Raw genomic sequence first — 24066 nt, 5'->3', positions numbered from 1 at the left:
GGAGGGTCTCAGCCAGAAAGCAGAGCAGGGGAGATGGCGGGTTCCGGTCTGCGAGACCTCGGGCAGTAGACTCAGGCCCAGCTCAGCTATCTCCAAATGCAATGTCCATGGACTGAGAGACCCTTAACACAACTGCTCGAGCCATCCCGTATGGGTGTATAGATAACCGTCCCTGCATAATGGTTGGTAGGTGTATATAAGTGAAGCTGGTCGAGCTTAGTTCGTTTTTATCTGGATGTAGGCCAATTACATCTTCTGAAATGGAACCCACATATACATACACCCTTTAAACCTTAGGCCTTAGCGTGGGAGGATTACGTTTAAGGACCATGTATTTGTAACTCTGCCCCCTACTATCTACTTCTGTCCACAATGGGGCTCTATTAGATATATTCATTTCTATACATTTATGCTGTCAGGTGGCATACTTCCTTTAGGGCAAGCCTGCGGCCCGCCGACCACGAGTTTGACATGCTTGCTGTAGGGGAAAGCAAGAATGCTGTTGAACTAAAGTATGTTTCTGAGACCAGTCATTCTAAGAACTGACCCTTGAGATTAATCTTACTCTCAGTTAAAGCACAGGCTAAAAACAGAACACACATACCCCTGACAAAGGAATGTTTAAGAAACTTTAATGGTTACTACCACCCTCAACTCATAAACTGCTGCCTAAGAAGTTACAGATTATGAAAATCATCCAGCAGGAAGGCGCCGAACAAGTGTCCGTCTGGCGTGTCTGGCATTTGGCACAAAGCGACGCTTTGCCGCCTCGTTCCCGTACCTCCTGTGCATGCCGGCGGCGTGTCAGGTCATCACCGCTAGGCAAGCCCTTTCCCGGCGGTGGAAGTCTGTGGAGCCCCCAGCTCCCCCCACCAGGGAGTGATGCTCACAGTGAGCTTGACGTAGGCTTGTGGGTCTTGCCGTTGGTGGAGCTGTGCAGTGGAAGGGCAGCTAGACATTTAAGCCACTGCCTGGTTCACCCCCAGGGAACCGCGTGGCTTGGCACGTACTGTTAGTAGCATCGCTCCCTTCCCCGACATCTGGCCCGTGTGTTACGTTTCACGGTGACAGGGGTTCGGTCTGGCAGGGCATTGCAAGAGCCTCTGAATGGAATAAGCAAACGCGCAGGCCCAGCCAACGAAGAGACAGATGGGCTGGCCTTCCCGGCCCCTGGCAGTGCATACCTGGGAGTGTTGCCAGCCACTGGGTTGGATTCGGCCGTATTGGACGAAGCATCCGAAAGCAGGTCTGCTTTGAAGAACGAGGCTCTCAGATAGTCTGTGACTCTCTCAGAATGGACACGCACAGTCATGCTTGGCAGAAAGAGTTTTCCCCGCCTTTCACAGAGCGATAAAGTGAATGCTTGGCCATGTGCAGCGATACAAACCCTGCTCTGCCAGGACTCCCTCCTTTCCATGGAGCTGGAACAGATGCCTGAGAACATCTTATATTTAATGCAAGACACACGCCAACCTTGGTGTCACGTTCACACCAACATTTCGAAACTAAACAGTTCATGTGAATGTACCTTAACACTCGCAGTTTGGTATTTTAATCTAGATTTTATTTCTTGTTGTGGGAAACGATGTATGACATAAAATTCACCATCTTACCCAGTTTTCAGCGCACAGTTCAGTGGCAGCGAGTACACGCACACCTTCCTGCGACCATCCTCACCACCCGTCTCCAGAACGTTTTCATCATCCCAAGCTTAAAATCCATCCCCATCACACACCAACTCCCCACACTCTCCTGTCCCCAGCTCTGGGCAACCGCTGTTCCACTTTCTGACTCTATGAATTTGACTAGTCCAGGCATTTCCTGTAAGTGGAATCCTACAGTGTTCGTCCTTTTGTGACTGGCTTATTTCACTTAGCATGATGTCTCCAAGGTTCATCCCGGTTGTAGCATGTGTCAGGATTTCCTTCCTTTTAAAGGCTAAATAATATTCCATGATATGTATGTGCCACATTTCATTTTTTTACTGTTTAATTTTTTCATAACGTGTTTCTTATCATTTTTAAATTTTGAAACAATCACAAAGTGACAGAAAAGTTGCAACTTTTTTTTCTTCTTGAACTTTCTGAGAGTAAGTTTTGCTGGTGTCCCCATGTTTGCCCCAATCTTTCCTGCATTTTCCCAACTACCCGCCACACAGCCATCAAATCCAGGAAGCTAACTCAGGTTCATTGCTACCATCGAATGCTCAGACTCCCTTCAAGTTTCACCAGTGATCACAATAGTGTCTTTTTCTCCCAGGGATCCAGTTCAGAATCACTCTTGCGTTTCATGGTGTTTGTTTACTCTCCTTGGGTCTGGAAGAACAGTTCCTCCATCTTTCCTTGACCTTCGTGACCTTGACACTTTTGAAGGTGACAGATGCTATAGACTGTCCTTGGGTTAAGGTTTGTCTAATGTTTCCTCATGATCGGATGCAGGTTATGCATCTGTGGCAGGAATGTCGCTTTGAATGGCAGTGACCTGGCCTTCTTCTCCTTGCCCCCTACCCAGGATCTCATCATTTCGATTTATTCCTATCCTAATGATGGTCACATCGGTCACATGATTAAGGTGGTATCTATCAGGTTGCTCTAAGATAAAGTTAGTCTTTTCCTCTCTGTAATTAAAAGGCTTTTTACGGGGAGGTACTTTGAAGCTATGTAAATATCCCACTCCTCGTTAACTTTAGTTATTTTTTTATATCCATTTGGGTGTATAGATTCCTATATTAGTGACTTATACTCCATTCCCATCATTACTTATTTTGAAGCTCATATGCCCCCAGTTTGACCAGTGAGAGCCCCTTCAGTCTGGATCCTCTCTATGTGGCCTCCTCCTTCTTGGAGCATGCTGCCACTTTCTGACCTGACAAGATGTTCCAGGCTGGCTTTCTGACTTCCTTGCCCAAGCTGTGGAATCAACCATTTCTCCAAGGGGTCTCGATTCTCTTTAATGGGAAAATGGTATCTAGAAGCCAAGATATGGCCCTAGATGTGCTCATTGCTAATGAAATGCTGCTGCTCCCAGGCAGAGCTAAAGGATACTGTTTCCCAGCACACAGGTGCTGTTCCCGACCCTCTGAAGAACACCTCCTTACCCTGTGCTTCCAATACGCAAGGGTCGTGAACAAAACAAGGATTGTGACACCATAGGCCAGACCACCCTCCCTGGGGATGGATGCCCTCCTCACCACTTGGGCTCTGCCCCCCTGCTTTGGGTCACCAAGGTGTTCATCCTTCGCCATGGATTCCTGCCTCGCTCTGCTCCACCTCCTGACTCTAGGACTGAACTTGTTTAGTCGGCTTTGACCACCATTGACTTTAGTTAAAAATACTTGTTTTGTTCACAATCCTTGCGTATTGGAAGCACTTGTATCCGACCTATTAAATCAACAATATAAATCAATATGTAATATGTCCAGCATTGGCCCAATCTTTTGTCTGTGTTATAGTGAAACATTTTTTTTAGAAATATTTATACAGTTAGGATACCTTTTCCTTATGGCAACCTCCATTTTGCAACTTTGCAATTATATCTAGGCTGCCACCAGCAACTGTCTTGGCAGTTGAACAGCTCCCACCACAAAAATGAATGAGTGGGGACAAGGTCTGCACACCTCCTTGTTCTGTTCTTCCATGGTCAAGTGCAGGCCTCTGGGGAATGGTATCTACAGACCAGAAATGGACTTTCCTAACATCGGGAAGTGCTCACGCTTGTGAATAATGTGATCTTCTTGGCTTGACTATGAGGGTCAAAGAGATGGACTGTGTCTTCTATTATTCTTTGTACCCATCAAGGTCACATCCTGCGTACATACAAGATGTTTGCTGGCCAGGTTATAAAGTCTGATGGACATTTAAACTTCATTCTCCATGACCCCCATGACATAAATTCCTCCTTGACACACTTGCTTCCCTTGGCTTCTGAACCACCTGGCTTCCCTCCTACCTCCCTGGTTGCCTCATCTGGGTTGCTTTTGTGGGTGTCACTTGCTCTGCCCATCCCCCTAACTGTGGACATTTATTGGGTGCCTTCCATGTGCCAGGCACTGTTGCAGGCAACAGAGGTATATGAAGGGAGACAGAAAACGTTCTCTCTGTGTGTGTGTGTGTGTGTGTGTGTGTGTGTGTGTGATCCCTTGTCCCTCCTTCACAAGAGTCATATGGGCTCCCCTAAGCATGCTGAGGGCTGGCTGGCCCAGCGGGGCACACGAAGGGTTAAGGCAGCCCCTCTCCTGCAAGGGTCTTTTCTGGGAGGGAGGCTTTCTAGATGCTCATCATCCTGAACTGGCCTCCCCTCTCCTCTGCCAGCGTCTCTTTGCCTGCCCTGCAGTCCGTCCCCCACCTGCAGCCAGAGCATCTTCATAAACGGTGAGTCTTACCAAGTCACTCTGCTGCTGAAAACCGTTGTGATTTCCCGTTGCTCTGGGGATCCATCCAGGTTTCTTCCGGACCGGCCCCTGCTTGCCCTCCCAGCCCCTGCGCCCCTCCTCCTCCCTGTGGCATACCCGTCCTCTGCACAAGAAGCTAGTTCTCCCCACTGCCTCCCTGCCTTTGCTCATGCTGTCCCTGCCTAGAGCACCCACCCTCCCCACCGGCTGTGAGTCTGACCATTCCTCCTCCTTTCAGACTCAGCCAGGAGGGCTCCCTCTGCGCATGGTATCATAGTCACCGATTTACTTGGCTGTCTCTCCCAGGGAGACAGACACAATGCTAATTATGTGGTTAAGGTCTGTCTCCGGGGAGGCAAACCCCCCGTGAGCGTGGGCTGTGGCTGTCTTCTCCCCACGGTGTCTGCAGCACCCTGGGCGGGAGTATCACACACAAGAGCAATGCTTCTGTGGCGCTAACCGTGGGCCCAGCCAGGAGTTGTTCTGAGAACCTCACAAGTGTTAGCTAATTTCATCCCACCGCAACCCCGGGAAGTGCATACTGTTATTAGGTCCTGTTTACAGTTGAGAAAATAGGCCCAGAGGGGTTCATGACCCCCTCCTAAGTGCAGGGACAGGTTTAGAATTCAGACAGTCTGCTCCCAAATCTGTACTCAGTGCCATGATGCCTGCTGAATGCATACATGGATGCTGGACTGTGCCTGAGCAAGGTCAACGTTGTGATTGCTATCTTAGCAAGGCTGGGAGTGCTGTCTGAGGGAGCTTGGGAGTGTATGGTATGGATGTACTATAGTTTAGCTACACCTCTGTTTAACTAGCATTTAATCAACCTTGTTAGGTTGTTTCTATGTGGCTTCTATTACAAACAGTGCCACCATGGGCTTGCATTCAGCCCACTGGAAGATGGATTCCTCCGGAATTGGATTGGACTGGATTGGATTGGATTGGATTGGATTGGATTGGACTGGACTGGACTGGACTGGACTGGATTGGATTGGATTGGATTGGATTGGACTGGATTGCTTGGGTAAAGCAGAGGAATGACTTCCTAATGGTGGAGTTTTAGCCATCTGTGACATGCATAGAGCAGATACTTTGACCCTGGGCTTGGGCTGTGTCAGGTCCTGCTAAGGAGCTGATTTTTGTGGGCCCCCTCTCTGGTGTACTTGATGCTAGGGAATGGTATTTGTGGATTTGATGGTTTGTTATTCTCTAAAGAGAAGAGAAAGAACTCGCAGCAGAAAGGTGACTTCTTGAAGTCCAACCAAGGCTCCCCAGTGAGATCTCCCCGTCCTATCTCACTTCTAGAGTAAGACCTCACTGGGCCATGAGACACGGGCCATTCGGCACCAGTCAGCAGTGAGTGCACTCGAGACCCTGGTGGAAAGCCTAGAAGTTCAGGGCTCAGTCCCAAAGAAACATAAGGGCTCAAGAGACTCTGGCCTCAGAATCATCTTGTGGGCGAAAGAGGGCTGGTCCCTATTGTTCCTACTGAGGATGTCATTCCCATTAACACCACATGATGGAAGGAAGGAAGGAAGAAAGAAGGAAGGAAGGAAGGAAGGAAGGAAGGAAGGAAGGAAGGAAGGATGGTTGGATGGTTGGGTGGGTGGGTGGATGGACATAGATAGGTAGATATTGATCAGGCAGGCATGAATTTAGACTTGCTTTTGGATTTGGGCTCTACCACATACTAGTTATGGGACTTCAGGTAACTACTTTGACCTCCCTGAACCCCACCTTTCTTGCCTATAATGGAATTAATAATGTCTTCTTTGTTGGGGAGGGGTGAAGAACCAATGGTTGTAAACCATTGAGGGTAAAGGGCCTGGCACACAGTGAATTCCCACATATGGTGGGGGTTGCTACCGTTTCGTATATGACTGGGCACTCTCTGGTTGGTATATTGAGGGCACTTGTTTGCAGGAGCCAATGTACATCATGCTCTGTTTGACTCTGTCTTCAAGGGGATGACTCCATGAGGGAGGGGTTCTCAGCTGTCTTTCCCTCCAAGCACCCATGTGGAGACATTCAGGTGCCTGGCACACTCCCAGCATGCATTTCACAGGGCAGGAATCCTAGCTGCACTCATTTATTTCCAGGCCAGGAAAGTAACAGGAATGACTTAGATCCACTTGAATTTATATTAAAACAATAAATAAATAAAGCAAAGGGAAGGCAATCATCTACAGAGTTTGGTTTCTGGCTACAATTTATTTGCAAAACAGCCCCCAGCTTGTACCTGACATCCTATCCAGTAATAATGGGGCGTGAAGCCCTAGCTGGTTTGGCTCAGTGGATAAAGCATCGGACTGTGGACTGTAGGGTCCTGGGTTTAATTCCAGTCAAGGGCACATGCCTGGGTTGCGGGCTGGATCCCCAGTAGGGGTCATGCAGGAGGCAGCCGATTAATTATTCTCTCTCATCCTTGATGTTTCTATGTCTCTCTCCCTCTCCCTTCCTCTCTGAAATCAATAACAATATATTAAAAATAAATAACTAAAAATATAATGGTGGGTGAAGGCTAACAGGTACATGTGGAGGGGTCTCTCATTTGATTGGGTTTGGGGTAAACATCATTCTTTCCTCCAGATATGCAGTGAGGACAGTTGTTAGAGGGGTCTGGCCACTGTCCCCACATGGGTAGGGAATGGTTCTGTCTTGGACCTTTGCTGAGTGCCTGGCTGAGGTGTTAAGCCCTCCGCAGTGACCATGGGGAGCCACAGACACCCAAGACCTTCACCGGTGTCCCGGCTGCTTGGCCCAGAAGCGAGGTCTGCTGGGCCCAGCCGGCAAGCTCAGGCTTGACCTGCCAAAGCAGCTGCTTTAGCCTTGGCATCTCCACTGGGGCATGGAACCCAACCTCACCTGACCCTCCACCGTCCTCTCCTGGCGTGCCCACAGCGCGCGGTTCCTGCAGCTACTAAAGCATTCGCTGTCGGCCTTAAATACATCTCTACCTCTTCTGGGCACTGTCTTTACATTTCTGTTTGCTAGAGATTTTATACAGGCTCAAGTTCTTCATCAAATGGCCATGGCGGTTACGTAGTTTTCTATCGCTGATATTAGAGTTGAAAACATCCATTGGTGGTTTAGAATCCCATCGGGGTCTCCTCTTTTAGACAGAAAGAGTTGTGGGAAGCCAGGCTTGTCCAGAGCCTTCCCTACGGGCACTGCCTTTGTGCTTCCGCCCATTCTACAGTCGGCCAGCCATTCAACAAACACTTACTGAACTCCCACTTTTGTGCCAGGCACTAGCGAGGCACTGGGTCTGTTTGGGTGAAGAAGACATGGGCTGTGCCTTGGAAGCCAACACTATGTGACCTTGATTTTGCTAACACATTGAAGCCTCATTTTCTAGGGTATAAGTCAACTGATGGAAATCTTTCCTAAATGTAATCTCCTGGAGCTTTGAGACCATCTCTATATCTTAAAAATTATATCTGTATCACAGTTGTAACACAAATAAATAATATATTCATTAATAAATAATAATAATACAAGAATAAACTGTTTCACGCACTCACAACTATAAACCTACTTTTGCCCACCCCTGTGTTCATTCATTCACCAAAACTCTGTGTCAGGCACTGTGTCTGGGGTAGTGGCAGTAAGGAGGTATAAAGAAGAAAACATGAAATCTTTACCTTCTAGGGCCCCTAAGTCTAGTCCACAGAAGTCACATGTACACAGAAAATTCAGCCCGCTGATTCATTTGTGCTCGGCACTCATTCATTAGTTCATTGGGTCATAAATGTTTTGGGTGTGTACTGTGTGCTTAGGCTGTGGTCGGCACTCTGGGACCTGTGGAAGAGGCCTAGGCACTTGGGGTCTCCCCGAGGATGGGATAGGGGTTCCGAGTCAAGTAGAACCTCAGGCCAACTGCAGTTGAGGCCGCAGAAAGTTCTGAGGGCCCAGGAGCCCAGCATGAACCAGTACACACCTCTTGGCTTCTTCCTGGAGGTGGAGATTCTGAGCCAGTTGTGAGGGATGGGAAGGCCTTCTGAGAGGGAGGGAGGACATTCCTGGCCCAGGGAAGAGCGTGAGCAAAGGTCTTGAAGTGTTAGGAATTTCTAGAGACTGAGACAGGAAAGGGTTGGGGGAGGGACAAGAACTTGCTCCAACCGAAACACATCCCGGGGCCGGGCCAGGAACAGCCAGGACTGGACGGGATGGGGTATCTGATGGGGAATTTGCTGCCTTCCAGGGAGCTGTGCTTTCTCATTTGTTCCCCTTCGTCCCCTCATCCAGACTCTCTGCGACTCATTAAAGGATGGCCCGATGACCTTCACGATGACCTTCACACTCCACCCGAAGTCCTGCCCTCTTGCTGCCATAAGGAGATTGATTCTACAAAAGAAACCAAACATCAGAAACATGTCCAGCACGATTGGGGGTGAGTGGTGCTAGACTTTTTTTGTTGTCTTTTTTTTTTTTAAGCCCAGCCTGCGTGGCTCAGTGGTTGAACGTCGACCTATGAACCAGGAGGTCACAATTCGATTCATAGGCAGGGCACGTGCCGGGGTTGCCAGCTTGATCCCCAGGAGGGGGCGTGCAGGAGGCAGCCGATCAATGGTTCTCTCTCATCATTGATGTTTCTATCTCTCGCTCCCTCTCCTTTTCTCTCTGAAGTCAATAAAAATATATTTTAAAAAAAAAATTAATAAAAAGAGAGAGAGAGGGAGAGAAAATTCCCTTGGTCGTGAAGCTTTGGAGATACCGGTTGTGCAGGGCGCAGGAACCCAGGGATGCCCAGCGTTCACGGGAGAAAGGAAGGAAGAGCAGAATACTGTCAGCTCTGGTCGCTACTTACCTTCCCAGCAGAGGGGCACGTGGGCCAGACGCGGGTGTGAATACCTGTCCACGGGTGGGCCTAGCCCCACCCGGTCCTGCTTGGTTGCCACAGCTCCGTAGGCAGAACCACCCACGGCCTCGGATGATGAGAGGGTTTCCCGCCTGGAAAAGTGCCCCCAGCTCTGCAGCATGTTAATCTGGTTCGAATTTGGACCAGGTCTCCCTGCCTTGGTCTGATCTTCACCGGGTGGTACCCACCTCGCCACTGTCTCCTCGGAGTGACACCCAAGGCTCTAAAAGCTCCTGCAGGAGAAAACAGGTCAAAGTTGTCATTGACCCCAGTCCCAGCGAAATTTCATAACCCAGGGGGTGCAGGAACCCCCTCAGACCATAAAGAGCCCTCCCCTCGTGGGTCCCCCTCAAAAAGGCACCACTCAGCCCTCTGTTCCACGTCCTGTTGCTAATGGGGACGCTCCATGGCCAGAGTGGAGATGAACCAAACCAAAACGCAGTGGCTCTGAAGTCCGTTTAATTAAAGAGGAAACAAGGAAGCTTTGCACGCATCGTACCCCCCTGAGTTACGGTCTTAAAGGTCCAGTTTGCTCTCACAACAGCTTTGGAGGTAAGACGGGGGTGGCCGGGGGATGCGAGGCCTCTGGGCCGGCCCAGTTCCCTTCCCCCTCATTCCAGCTTATTTTTGGAGGCTCGCTGGGCTTGGGCTTTCAGCGGCTGGCAGCATCCGGTTTGTCCTCATTTTGGAAGTCTGTCTGTGGCACTGGCAGGCACTGAGGATTCGCGATCAGGAGCTCCAGGCAGTTAGAGCAGGAGCCAGTCCTAGACTCTTCCCTGCAGACACCCGCTTCTCTTCACCATCCCCAAGAAGGAAAGTGACGGAGGTGGGGGCGGACCCAGCCTGGTGAGGCCCGGTGCCCGCAGGGACTCATGGGCCACCTGTCTCAGGTTTGCATCCTGGCTGTGCCATGCACCAGCTGTGCAACCCTGGGAAATTCACTCCACCTCTCTGAGCCCTATTCTCCTCGTGTGTACAGATGATGACATAGATAAATTGCTTGGCACAGACAGCTTGGCATATGCTGAGCACACAGAAAATATCAGCTGACAATATTATTGCGGAAAAGAAATGTCCACATGATGAGAGAGCAAGTCTGGCGTGAAGGAGGATTGTGCCCAAGGTTATTTTGCAAAAAAAGAGCATAATTATGTTTTTCTTTGGGATGGTCTTTTTAAAGGAAATAATCCTTTGTTTTTAAAATATAACTCTTTTTCTTTGTGTTTTTTTTTCTCCAGTTATAGAATGATTCCTAATTATTGCATAAAATGTAGCATATGATTAGCATATGGATGTATTTTTCTTTTTAGTTCTTTCTCTCTCTCATCGATTTATTTTTTAATTCTTATCCAAGGGGATGTTTTTATTGATTTTAGAGAGAGAGGAAGGAAGGAGAGAGAGAGAGAGAGAGAGAGACAGAGAGAAGCATTGATATGAGAGAGAAATATCGATTGGTTGCCTCTGACCAGGGATTGAACCCGAAACCTAGGTATCTGCCCTGGCCAGGAATCGAACATGCAGCCATTTGGTGTATGGAACAACGCTCCAACCAACCTCGCCACCCGGCCAAGGCTCTCATCGGCTTTTTATAGAGGGGAATATGCTGAACCTACTTTTGTTACCCAGGATTACTCCTTTCATGATGCAGCCCAAACATCTCTTAATATCATAAAATATTTCTTCTGTGTCATAACTTCAAATGTCTGTACAGGAGTCCATTGAGTGTAACCCCACCGCTCCTTCCTAAACACCTGTGTGCTAGGTACCTGACACGCAGGAATGAACGCTCTGTGAGCTGCTCAGCCGAGAATCTGCCCAGACAGAACACACGGACCGTCTCTTTCCCAGAAAAGACCCCCAAGTGGCCAATAGCATCTGAAAAGACACTCCCTCACGCTCATCACCTGGGCGATGCAAATAAAAACCCGGTGCGACGCCTCCGCACAGCTGCCGGGGTGGCCGGAATGCGAACGGCCAGGAACACGGAGTGTGGGGGAGATTGTGGCATGACCAGGAACCCACACGCCACTGTGGGTGGGCCTGGGCATCGGTACCGCCACTTTGGATCTGCTTAGCTGTATGTACCAAAGCCGAAGGTGTACGTACACTACCTATGCCAAGCAGGAGTAGGCACATGTGTACCCCAAAGTGCATGTGGTCAAATGTTCGTGACTGCACCGTTTGTAATAAGGCCACCCTGGGAGCCACGCAAACGCCCGTCGGCAACAGTGTGCGGTGGAGAATGCACCACACAGCCATGGGAATGCCCCGGCTACGGATAGACGCAGCAATGTGGGCGGTTCCCCCAAACACGCTGTTGAATGAGAGCAACTGGACTCCATGAAGAACATTGTATGAAAAAGAGGCAAAGGCAGTGCGTGATGTTAGAGGTTAGGGTAGTGGCTGCCCCTGCAGAGGGGAGGGGTGTGAGATGACTGACAGGGGAGCAAGGGGTTCTGGGGTGCTCATCATGTTTGGTTTCTTCCCCAGGATGCTGGTTCCGTGGGTGTGTTCCCTCCCTGAGACCACCGGGCCGTACGCTCACGTGCACTTTTCTGTGTGTGTGTGTGCTAGCCTGCAGTGGAAAGCTAAACTAAGGCTCTCCCGAGAAGCACCTGACTGTGTGTGTTCTTTCTCTCCCCGAACCCAGGGCCCCGACCCGCCAGCGTGGTGGTCCTGCACAGGGCCCTCGCCCCGGCCTTTGAGACGTTCTGCCGGGCCAACCGTGGCCCTCTGCCCCTGCTGGGCCGCAGCGAGCCGGGCACGTGGGCGTCGCTTGCCCTGGGCGCCGTCTCAGGCACCAGGTAACATGCGTGGGTTAGCGGGGTTAAAGGTGGCAGGGGCCGGATGCTGCAGCCAGGTGCCGGTCACCAGGGACCTCTGTCCAGCTTCGCAACCCCACAGAGCCTGGCACGGAGGCTCACTCGTGACTGTTGCTCAGGAAGGAGATGCCCTCCCCCTGATCCCACTCCTACCTCTAAGCCCCTGCCCCTGCCCCTGCCCCTGCCCCTGCCCTGCCCCAGGTAAAATCTTTGGCATCACCAAGAAAGTCCAGCCCTGGAGAAATCCCACTGGCACTGCCATCCAGCCACGTCATCACCAAAGCCAGAAACCTGTCTGCACAGCACAAGGAAGAAAATGGTCCCATTGGAGTGACTTTTCCTAACGCTATGTCTGGTCAGCTCCATCCATCACCCCAGCCCTCTCCCCCGAGAGAAAACTGGGGAACATTCTGCTGTTATCATGTTGTGGACTCCAGCGATCCCCCCTGGGCCGAGGCCAGCTCACGTACCTTCTCCCTAGCACCCCCCCTGCTACCCACTCGGGGACTCCCGGAGCAGACGGCTCTGCTGCCTCCACTGTCCCCTCTGCCTAGGTTGCGCTTTCCTCCTTGTCCAGCTGGTGAGCTCCTATCCATCCTTCAGGACCCGCCTCCGGACCCGCCCCCTCCGTGGGGAAGAATGACTCCCTCCCCGCCCTGTGCCACGCTCTACCCAGACTGTGAGCACTCGCGGTTCTGTATTGAAAGGACCTGATGCCAACGGAGTCTCACCTGCCGGGGCAGGGTTTTGAGCTTCTTAAGGGCCGGGGCTGTGTCCTCTCCATCACCATCGCCCCATCACTGGGTCTGCGCCCGGCACGGAGGAGCGGTTCGGCAAATGGCTTTGGAGTGAGTGCAGAATAGGCTCGTCGCCAAAGTCTTTCAACCCTGCCGACGTTCCTCTAAGGAAAGAGGAAGGCCTCGCCTTGGCCAGCCCGTGTGTCCTCGGTCCCTCTGTCTGCGGGCCCTGCCTCCACAGCAGAGAGAACACCACTGTTGTTTTTTTTTATTTTCTTTTTTTAAAATATGTTTTTATTGGTTTCAGAGACAGGAAAGGAGAGGGAGAGATAGAAACATCAATGGTGAGAGAGAATCATCCATCAGCTGCCTCCTGTACTGCCCCTACTGAGGATGGAGCCCGCAATCCAGGCACGTGCCCTGACTGGGAATCCAAACCATGACCTCCTGGTTCCTGGGTCGATGCTCAACCACTGAGCAACACCAGCCGGGCAACTATTGTGTGTGTTTTTTTTCTTGCTGGTTGGGTTGGTCTTGGGTAAGGTTACAGGAACTAGAACAGGATGAGGCGGGGTTATATTATATACATGCTGACTTAATCGTTTCCAATCTGGCAAGATCTGAAAAATGCCAGCAAGGACCCCTGCTCAAAATTACGTTGCCACCTCAGTGCCAGTGCCAGAAACTTCAGCCCCAGACGTCCTCTTCCCTCTCCCTGGTCCTTTTTATTTTTTTATTTTTCATGTATTTTTTTATTGTTGATAGTATTATAGATATCTCCCATTTCCCCCCCCCCCTTTTCCCCCTCCTCCCAGCCCCTACTCTCCCCGCCCCCCCCCACCCACCCACACACACACAGGTCTTCATTACCCTATTGCCCGTGTCCATGGATATAAATATATAAGTTCTTTGGTTTATCTCTTCTCATCCCCCCAGCCCCACATTGAGGTTTGCCAGTCTGTTCCATGCCTCCCTGCTTCGGGTCTTATGTTGTTGGTCAAGTCATTTTGTCCATTAGACTCCACAAATAAGTGAGATCATGTGACATTTGACTTTTCTCAGACTGACACACATATTCACCTAGCAAAATGTTTTCCAGGTCCGTCCATGCTGTCCCAAAGAATAAGAGATCCCTCTTGTTCACAGCTGCATAGTATTCCAAAGGGGTACATGTCCCACCGCCCTGGTCCTTTTAAAAATGCCCAGTCAGCGCCCCCATGGAGCCTGGGGTCTGCGAACTTCCCCTTGTGTCCCCAGGACGGACCGCCCCCAGTTCCGCAGGTACGAGTTCGGTGCCTGCACGGGCAGCCTGGCCTCGCTGGAGGAGTACTCGGAGCCGCTGAAGGACATGGTGACCTTCTTCCTGGACTGCAGCTCCCCCCTGGAAGGGGCCTGGGAGAAAGCGGGGCTCCCCAGAAGAGACCCCCCGGGCCACGGCCACGCGGGTGCATACAAGGTAAGGGTCCCAGTCCACAAGGGCAGAAGGACGTGAACATGTGGGTCGCCCTGTATTGTCCTGTGGTGGGAGAGCATCGGCTCAGGAGGCCGGAGACCTCAGCCCCGGCCCCGGGTCAGTCGCCACTCTTGCAGCTGCTAACCTCTCTCCTGCCCGCTCCCGGGACCGCCGAGGGCACCCCGCGCGGCCTGGAGTGCGAATCCAGCCCTTTCAGACAGACGGCTGCGGCTGCGTAAACCAAACCCGTTTGGCATTTGTCTGGCTTCTTCGTTGTTGTTGTTGTTAACCTCACCCAAGGATATTTTTCCATGGATTTTTAGAGAGAGGACAGGAGACGGAGAGAAAGAAACATGAGAGAGACACATCGATCGGTTGCCTCCCACATGCACCCTGACAGGGGCTGGGGGTCAAGCCTGCAAACCGAGGTACATGCCCTTGACCAGAATCAAACCCGCGACGCTGCAGTCCACGGGCGGACAGTCTAACCACTGAGCCAAACCGGCGAGGGCTGTCTGGCTTCTTGAACTTAGGGCAGCTCAGTGGGATGTTTGAAAACCCTCCCTGGCTCGCTCGCCCTGGCACCCGTGAGGATGTGCCCGGCTGGGTAAATGCCGGGGGTTTGTGGCGGAGCCTCGGCCGGGCCGTTCGCTGCCTCTGTCAGGAAGCCGGGTCATGTTCTGGGCCAGAGGCGGCCGGCGGCGGTCACACACGCAGGGTGGTCCCCTCTCCCGGACGTGCCCGCCGCTAGGGCTGCCTCCCTGCTGTGTCTCCGAGGTTTCAGTCCAGCCACCGCTTGCCATGGGGAAGGAACCAGACTCCCTCGTTCCACTGACCACCCCCTGGACATGGTGTGAGGTCCGAGAAGGAACCGCACTGGGTCAGTGGTCAGCATCCACGGCCCGCCCGGGTCTCTTCACGGAGGACTCAGTCTGGAGATTTCCCCTTGAGCTGAAAGCTTGCTGGTTTGGGCTCCTGCCAGGGAGGCCGGCGCTGCCTCGGACGATAAACAAGGCTGCCCACCGTGCGAGCTGCTTTGCACGCACGAAACAGGCGCCTGCGTGGTTTTCTTGGAAGAAGGGAAGGGCGGGGCCGAGCCTCCGCTGCTGGCAGGGCCCAGGCAGGGTCTGGCCCCAGAACACAGCCCCCGTTTGCAGGTAAGAGCTGGGAGGACCTCGTGGCCCATCACCTGCAGCCTTTCATTTTGGATGAGGAAACTGAGGCCTGGAGAGAAAAAAGGACTTTCCCAGGTCCCCCAGCCAGAGGGGAGCCCGGGCCTCCCGGCTCCCAGGTGTACGAAGCCGACAGTGGAGGTGGCCGTCGGCCGATGCTTTGCAGGGGTGCGCCTCTCCGCCAGGCCGCGCTCAGCACAGCCCTGGTTTCCTCCTTGTTCTTTTTCTTTCATTTGTACACTGTCTGCGGCGGCTTCGGGCTGCCCCAGCAGAGCTGAGTCACTGTGTTGGCGGCAAGAACAGGACCAGATGTTAGCCGGGTGGCGTCAGACCGGACCTGGGTTCAGCAACCTGGGTGCTCGAGTTCTGGCTGAGAAAGAATTCACAGCCAAGACTCCCAACTGTCAGAGAAAGTGTATTTAGCAAGTCACAGAGGCAGAAGCGAGCCGCAGAAGACATGGGCTCAGGGAGCAAGTCACAGAGGCAGAAGCAGGGCCCGTGGAGCTAGGAGAGGGAAGGGTAAAGGTAACGCGCCTGGGGGTGCGTGAAAGGCGCGGGCGTGCTCCCGAGAGGAGAGTGTGCTGAGCCATGGTCTCTCTCCGACGCTCACGGCCCCAGTGGCTACCAAACGGCTTTCGATTGAATGCTGACGCCTCTGCACATTGGCTCCTGGGAGACGCGGCCTGGCAGCCACCTGCAAGTCAGTCAGCGGCCTCGAGGGGTGAAGGGCACCCCTCGGGGATCGCTGCCCGCCTCCTGAGAGGGTCCCTGGCCTGTGCCCTCTCCGGGTGCTGTCACTCAGCAGTTTCCCCGAGGTTCATCTGGCTGCTGTCCGGGGCCAACAGCAAGCCCTCTAGTCGTTCCTCCAGGACGGTCCCAGCAAACGATATCCTGGCCATGCCCCACACCTGTCCTAAGCCCCTGCAGGGACCAGGCGCCATTCAGGGGGAAACACCCCCCCAGGAAGTCACACAGGCTATCCTGGGCCACTGCTCCTGAGTCAGGACAGCGAGGCAGGGCCTGGGCGGGGGGGGGGGGGGGGAAGGGGGGGAAGGGGGAGGGGGGGGTTCCCCACGCGGACTCAGGAGGCCGAAGCGACAGGTGCCTCCCGCTCCCCGGGGTTCCGCTGCTCCGCTTCCCCCAGGGTTTCAGCTGCGGCCCACTGGCCACTTGAGGCCCACGGAGAACATTCAGAGGATTCCATGGAATTGGATGGAAAGAAAAATCGTATTTTTACTAGTATTTTCAGAGCCTCAGACTGACCTTGAGCGCGGCCTTCGATTATGCTTGCAGGCGACAAACCGCAGTTGTATCTGCGACTCTGTGGCCGCCCAAAGGAACCACAGGCGTTTCCATGTCCCCTCCCGGGTCTTCCAGATATGTCAGGATCGGCCTGTGTGCCGATCACGAATTCAAAACTATCCTAGCAGGTCTGTCGTCTTGCTCCTTAATCTGTTAATGCGGAGACATACAGATGGCCGGGTCACATTTTTTCATCATTTGGTAACTGCGTTTGCAGTATGATTGGTTTCCTTTATAATCCCATGCACTTCCTTTCATGTGGTCTAAAACACCCCTTCGTCGGGGCGCCCCCCCGAGCTGCACCAGACTACCAAAGGGGTCTGCGGCACCCACAAAGTTAAGATTCTCCGTTTCAGACCAATAATCCCCAGCAAACTTCTCCATCTGTGTGCCGCATGGGAGCGGAAGCTATATTTGTGTAAGAGCTACTGGGACCTCCTACCTACCTCGTTCACTGCCTTGAACTCTCAGTACTCAGAGCTCCGTTCTGTGCTAATTCTATTTTTTAACATTTTTTTTAAACTTGATTTCTTGGCAGACAACAGTGCCTTGCGCCACCATTGCTGGCTTTTGCTGCCCTCTGGTGGTCACCATGAGGCCCGTCCCCAAGGACACGCTGGAGAGGCTGGTGCAGGCCAGTTGCTCCCTGATGGGTGAGCAAGGACAGCCCGTGCACATCGGCGACCCAGGTGAGTGGCCAGGCTCACTCATGACTCTGACAGCTGCTCGTGGGCTTTGGCCCGAGGAGATGGGAGCGGGCTTTGTTCCTGAGCCCCCGCAGCTTGCCCTCCCGCAGCTGCGTTCCCTGTGCTGGGTTTACAGATGCCCCTCAGGTTAAAGGGGCTGCCCTGGGCAGAACAGCTCCTGTGACCTTCAGGTGGACCTGGGGCGGGGGAAGCAGGTGGTGGAGTGTGGCAGCTGAGCTATTTGTCTTGAGACTTGAGCTCAGCGCCGCCTCGAACCTCGGCTGTTGCTCAGCGGCATATTTGGCTAGGACACAGCTTCCTTCCAAAGGTTCACGTGAGCTGAAACCCATGGATCCCCAGCATCTGAACTCAATCTGAGAGCGAGGAAACACCTCTGAGAGTGAGTGAGCCGATCCAGGCGTGGAGGCTGCCCCGGCCTCTCCGAGGCTCTCAGAGGGCCTGGTGGGGACTTGGGACTGGGCCTTGGGTGCGAGTGACGTTAGTGTCATTGAACTTGCCCGGCTGTGTAACAAAGTCAGACACAGCCTGGCATTCTGTAACAATGCAATCAGCCCGTGCCACCACCTGCCAGCAGGGTTTAGGTCTGCGTTAGGTGGACTCAGTCCGTGCCGAGATAAACTCAAAGACACTGGCTTTGTTGGCAGTCTGTACAATGCAGGTGTTGGGCTGATGCACCCGAGCTGCCTCCGGCAGTCACACCAGGCCTTGGAGACCCCTGTCCCTCCGAATGGCCCGGAAGTCAGCAAGCATCCTGAGTTGCTACGCCCGATTCCTTTTCTGCTCCCCACCCTTCTCCAGTACCACCTACAGCAATCCTGTGACTAGAGTTCCTCTTGGAGAAAGAACCATGCACGTCTCCACAAGTCCACCTCCGATGGTGGCTGCCAGGGCAGGCCCTGGTGGAATTCACGTTCCTTTTCCCTCTGCAGAGCTGCTGGGAATCCGAGATCTTTCCAGACCTGACTACGGGGATCCGGTGCCGTGTCAGCCGGGGGAGGTCCCGGTGTTCTGGCCTTCCCAGCTGACCAGTCTCGAAGCTGTCAGCGGCTACCGTACGTCCGGCTTCTGCGGGCAACTGCTCTGACCTGGGTGGAACCTGGTGGTCTGTAGTTTCCGAAAGGACAGGCTCACCGTGCAGAGACTTAAGGGGTGAAGTCATGTGACAGACCTGCAGCCCACAGCCAAGTCATGTGACAGACCTGCAGCCCACAGCCGAGATAGCTCTGGCTTCTTCTTTTTTTTTTTTTTTTTATCCCAGGATGGGTCCCGCCAGAGCAGCTTGTCCTTCAGTTCAAATTGTCTTGATTAAATACATTTCTCTCCTCAGAAGGCTCGTAGCTAGTTCCGGGGCCATCATTTAGAGTGACTTTTTGAGACATTTTGAGGTTTTGAAAGCAACGGTGAAAACAGACAACACGACTAAACAAACCCACTCCACGTGGTGTTTGCAAGCAACACTGTCAGTACATTTTTTCCAAGGCCCAGGGTGATGTTACAGTGAAGAGCCACACGAGGGCCCCAAGTAGCTCACGGTGAGGGTGGGATGTGAGCGAAACATAAAAATATAACGATTGCCGCCCATTGTCGTAGACGCTGGAAAATTCTAGGGTCTGCCGCACGCGCACTACCAATGGTAGAACTGAGCGTCACTTCCCACTTATTTGAAAGCACTCATGGGAGTTTAGCTATCAGAACGGCCTCATGGTAAGAAAAGACATCTCGAATATGCTGGTGAGGCATAAACCCCAAGACCCGTGGGGTTCTGGCTATTTAACATGGATATATTGGGCACCTACTACGTGCCAGGCATGGGCCCAGGTCTTAGGCCTCACCCCCGTCCTGTCTCAGCGTTGAGGATGCAGGTTTGGAGAGGATAAAGTTGCATCTCCAACTGCCGTGTGTTTGCCATGCTAAGGCATGTTCTTAGTGATTCCGCTAGAGCCGTGGTCGGCAAACTGCGGCTCGCGAGCCACATGCGGCTCTTTGGCCCCTTGAGTGTGGCTCTTCCACAAAAATACCACGGCCTGGGTGAGTCTATTTTGCAGAAGTGGCATTAGAAGAAGTTTAAGCTTAAAAAATTTGGCTCTCCAAAGAAATTCCAATCGTTGTCCTGTTGATATTGGGCTCTGTTGACTGATGAGTTTGCCGACCACTGCGCTAGAGTGTCTCACATTGCTGTCAGCTAGCAGGAGAGAGATTTCCAAAGAACAAAATTAGCCTAAACCAAAGCAAAATATAAGTGCTCGGAGAAAAACAGAAGCTACGTTCAGAGAGAGCTGTTTGTTAGCAAACAGAACATTTGCTGCGAAGGGAGCGAAATGGTGGATGTGTCGTGAGAGTTCAGAAAGTCCTTTCTGATGTCCATGGGGGTCCATTGATGGAGCCCCTAGGGCCCACCTGTAGCTGTGGCTGTACTTCATTTCCTCTCCCACACTCACCTCATCCTCACATTCCTAAGACCTGGAGGCACCAGTTTACGGGGAACTTATTTAGCCATAAGCCAGCCTAGGGTGCCAACCAGCGGTGCAAGGAGTGCGGTTGGGAGAGGAGGTGCATGGCGCCCTCTTGTCCATCAGTGGCAGGCTAGACCAGAATGCACTGGGCTTGATGAAGTGAGGTGGGCTCATCCCTCTCGCTGTGTGTTTTAGAGACCCCGCTGGCTTTCACCAGCGCACCGGGCTCCACGGTTATGACTGACCTGAAGGATGTGGAGGCTCCAGCCGGTTGTCTCACCCCAGAGGGAATTCCAGAGGTGCATCTCATTTCCCAAGATCCTTTGCACTACAGCATCACATCCGCTTCGGCCGTGCAGAAGATCAGAGAACTAGAGACTGTCATTGCCGTAGACCCAGGTAAGGAACAAAACATTCACGCCATCAGGGCCTGGAGGAAGGCATCACTGACACAATGTTCAGTGAAAAAGGCAGCATGGAATTGTAACTAAAGTATGATTTTTTTTAAAAATTATTTTATGATTTTTAGAGAGAGAGGATGGGACAGGAATAGAGAGACAGAAACATCGATGAGAGACAAACATCATTGATCCGCTGCCTCCTGCACACCCTCCTACTGGGGATCGAGCCTGCAACCCGGGCATGTGCTCTGACTGGGAATCGAACCAGTGACCTTTTGGTTCACGGGTCTACACTTAACCACTGAGCCACACCGGCCAGGCTATAGTATGATTTTTAGAAATGTTTATATGAATCCCAAAAAGGCTAGAAGTAAATGCACCACAGTTCTGAAAGTGATGGTCTCTGGGTAGTAGAATAAAGGGTGATTTTTCTTCTCCTTTATTTTCCCCCCAAAATGTTCAACCTTAAACATGTGAGCGAGTTTGGGAGGTGAGCTTGTTAGCTGGGCATGTTGCCAGAACTAAATTGGGGTTGGCGAGGTAAGAAAAAAGGGGGACTGGTTTCTAGGTAGTCAAGTGCCACTGTTTGAACGTCATCATCCATGCATTTACCAGTGGCCCTAATCGCCCCCTTTTTTTGCCATTGCCCCGGGGCTGGGCACAGAGCAGTTTTTTTTTTTTATACTGGGGAGCAGGGGCTGGGATTCTACTCTTTGGGGGATCCTGGTGGGCGGGACCCTGCAGTTTGCCTCACAACCATTTGCAGCTGACATGTATATTGCAATTGCGCCTCAGAGAAAAGATCGTCCCTCTGTGGTTTGTGAGCCTCCGGCTTTCGAGACAAGGAGAGGGCTAGTGGGGCCCACGAGGGATCTGCTGGTTCCAATTGGGAGGCGGTTTCCTGAAAGGCTGGTTGAGGGGCTTTCAACTTCCTGCCGCATCTTCCTTTACCGCCTGAATTTCTAATTCAGGTGGCCAGCAGAGGGCGCCATTGTGCTTGAGTGGTTTGGGGTTTTTCTGTTTTTATTTTTTTTTTCTGACAAAGGCTCACAGAGAAGCAAGGTGTAGACTTCACAGCCGCTCAGTTTCCTCATCGGTATAACTGGAATAATAACAAGTATGCCTTTCTCTCAGGGGTTCTGATAGGTCACGAGCATAATAGTTATTATCTACTGAGTTTTACTCTATCTGGGTAAAATAACCCTAGGAGGCGGCTATTACGAACTTCTTTTAACAGATGAGGAAACTGAGGCATATAAGGTTAAGAAACTTGCCCAAGTCCACATACCTAGGAGATGGTTGGGCAGAACTTGAACCCACACCCGCTGGCTCCAAGGCCATGATCAGTAAGTGTGGGATAAGTTGGAATCTGAGTCTGAATGGTTTGTGCCGGGCATTTAACGTGGTCTGCCTCTTCTGACTCACAGCCCATCCCTCTCCTGCCCTTCTCACGGGCTGTGACTCTACCCCGGTTGTTCTGGCACTTTGACCGTCTGAAGAAGGCATGTGTGGCCTCCCTGCTGGCCCACCAGACACCTGTCCCCCAAGCAGACACCTAGATGGATGGTGGTGCGTCCTGCGGAGAGCAGAGGCGTGAGACCAACCCGGAAAGGTCGACCCTCCAGGCCAGACTCCTGAGACCCCGACCGCTGATGGTGGCGACCCTGGGGTAGAGAACAGCGCCTGCGCAGGGCCACGGGGCAGACAGCCTGGGTGCCCGTTTGTGTGGGCTAACACTGTGGCCCAGAATCTGACAGAGCAGCCCAGCCTGAATCATGTCTGACCTTTCCCCTGGACCTAGGAGCAAAAGTTGCCCCCCAATTGCAGAGGGGTCTGCAGTAACAAAAGTTCCTGTGAAACCATAGGGCATAGCTTTCTGCTTGATTGTCTGTCTGTTAGGCCTTTCATTTGGTCATTCATTCATTTATTCCGCAGGGAAGATGGTTCTCTTAACCTATAGACACACAGTAAATGTGGGACGTAGCTCCTCCCCCCCCCCCCCCGCTGCAAGATGCACCTTCTAGGACATTCGCATGTACAGCGGTGAGCGCTCATGGCTGTGCATACCTAGCCTCTTGCACAGTCAGTCTCCTTGGTGGGTATTTTTTACAGACTTCTGTAATACTTTCTCTCTCACCAACATTCTCACCCACACTGACGGCTCTCTCACACAGCACGAGGATCATGAGGAAAGATGAATTATTGGCTCTGCCTTTAGCTCAGATTAAAAAAAAAAAAAAAGTAATTGCAAAGTGAATTTACTGCAGACGCAGTGCACCCACCGCTTAATAAAAATGAGCTGGGAGGGCGGCCACAGCCCCCCCCCCCCCCCCCGCCCCCCGTCGGTGCTTGTGCAGACGGGGGTCAGTCAGGGCTTGAAGCATGGGGCTCGGGGCAAAGGCAGATCTATGACCGTCTGGATGTGCCAATATCACCGATCAAGGAGCATCTTTAATCCTCCAGGCACCAGATGCGCGTCACTGCTCCCCTATTAAATAAGCAGATACACGATGGATGGCGTGGACCGAGCACTGCTCCCTGGGCTTAATAACAGAGCCACTCTGTCATTTCTGAGAGGACGCTGGCTTGCGTCTGAGGTGCCTGGAGACTCTGGAGATTTATCATAGTCATGTTTGCACTAATAATAAAACCATCACAAACGTACAGACTACTGTAGAGTTGACAGCGTTCTCTCTTCTTTTCTTTTTTCTTTTTTGGTACTCACTACATCTTATGAAATAGGTTATAGTCTAATTTCTTTAAATGTTATTTTTCTCTCCTTTTATCAACAGCAACTCGTGTTCATTGTATAAATATAGGAAAGTAAAGAGGCAATGAAAATGACCAGCATCCCATCCCAAATGTTGGCCCTGAAAAGTCTTTCTCTTCAGTCTTGAGCCTATAAGACTGACACAAACAGAAACAATCTCTCTCTCCCTCTCTCTCTCTCTCTCTCTCTCTCTCTCTCTCTCTCTCCTATGTGAACCATGCTGTGATACTACTTTACAGCCTGCTTTTGAAACCTTTTAACACACTGTGGACATTTCCCCATGTCATTCGCCTTCTACAACCATCTTGCTAATGTGTGCATAGAATCCCGTTTACAAATGTTCCACCGCTTTACTGATCCTGTTTGGCACCGTAAGCGCTGGCGCAGTGGACATCCTGTGACTGTGTTTGTGTGGGATCCCTTGTCACGTCCCGCGTGTTTCAGAGATCCCGTTCGGGTCCGGTTTCTGGAGAAGGCCGCAATCAAAATGAAGAGAAGCTAGAAAAGAATCAATTTGGGAAAATGTGGGGCCAGGCGGGAGCCCACCTCTAGTGGGAGGACTGCCAAACTCTGGCCTTTGCTCTATCCCTTTTATTAGAGTTCTGAGATACACCCATTGCCCTTAGGCAGGTAATTCCAGTAACAGACAGATGATCTTTATCAATATGGATTTACATGATTATTTGGTGGGGAAGTTGCCTCAGTTACCATCGTCTCAATTAGATAGGGAGTGGTTGGCTCTGACCTTTAGCTTCAAGGTTGACCAGCCTTGCCGGGTTCCCTTTTCACATAACTACCAAGTGACAATGTTTGGTTTCCGGCATGTGTTCACTGCTGACCGCTTTATTGGGGTCCCTTCCCAGAAGCGGTGGCTGGCTCCAGCGGACAAACCTAAGGTCCCCGCCGATGAGTGTTCTGGCTCCCACTCCCACTGGCAGGGCGTGCGGGGCCATTCCACCCCCCAGCCTCCCCGCACCTGGACCACCCCAGGCTCC

General features: G+C 52.1%; 1 protein-coding gene across 1 annotated transcript in view; it reads left to right on the top strand.

Moving 5' to 3' along the window:
* DGLUCY (D-glutamate cyclase) overlaps positions 1 to 24066 on the top strand; it is a 59208-nt gene that overhangs the window by 10265 nt on the left and 24877 nt on the right. The window contains exons 2-7 of the mRNA XM_008148421.3: positions 8642 to 8786; positions 11905 to 12058; positions 14071 to 14269; positions 17279 to 17429; positions 18377 to 18499; positions 20096 to 20299. Coding sequence (XP_008146643.3) covers positions 8672 to 8786; positions 11905 to 12058; positions 14071 to 14269; positions 17279 to 17429; positions 18377 to 18499; positions 20096 to 20299 — 946 coding nt within the window. The 5' untranslated portion in view covers positions 8642 to 8671. The remainder of the gene's footprint in view (positions 1 to 8641; positions 8787 to 11904; positions 12059 to 14070; positions 14270 to 17278; positions 17430 to 18376; positions 18500 to 20095; positions 20300 to 24066) is intronic.

This window comes from Eptesicus fuscus, chromosome 5, assembly GCF_027574615.1.
Source record: "Eptesicus fuscus isolate TK198812 chromosome 5, DD_ASM_mEF_20220401, whole genome shotgun sequence".
Lineage (NCBI taxonomy): Eukaryota > Metazoa > Chordata > Mammalia > Chiroptera > Vespertilionidae > Eptesicus > Eptesicus fuscus.
The sequence above is the reverse complement of the archived record's forward strand: the minus strand, read 5'-3'. Positions and strand labels throughout refer to the sequence as shown.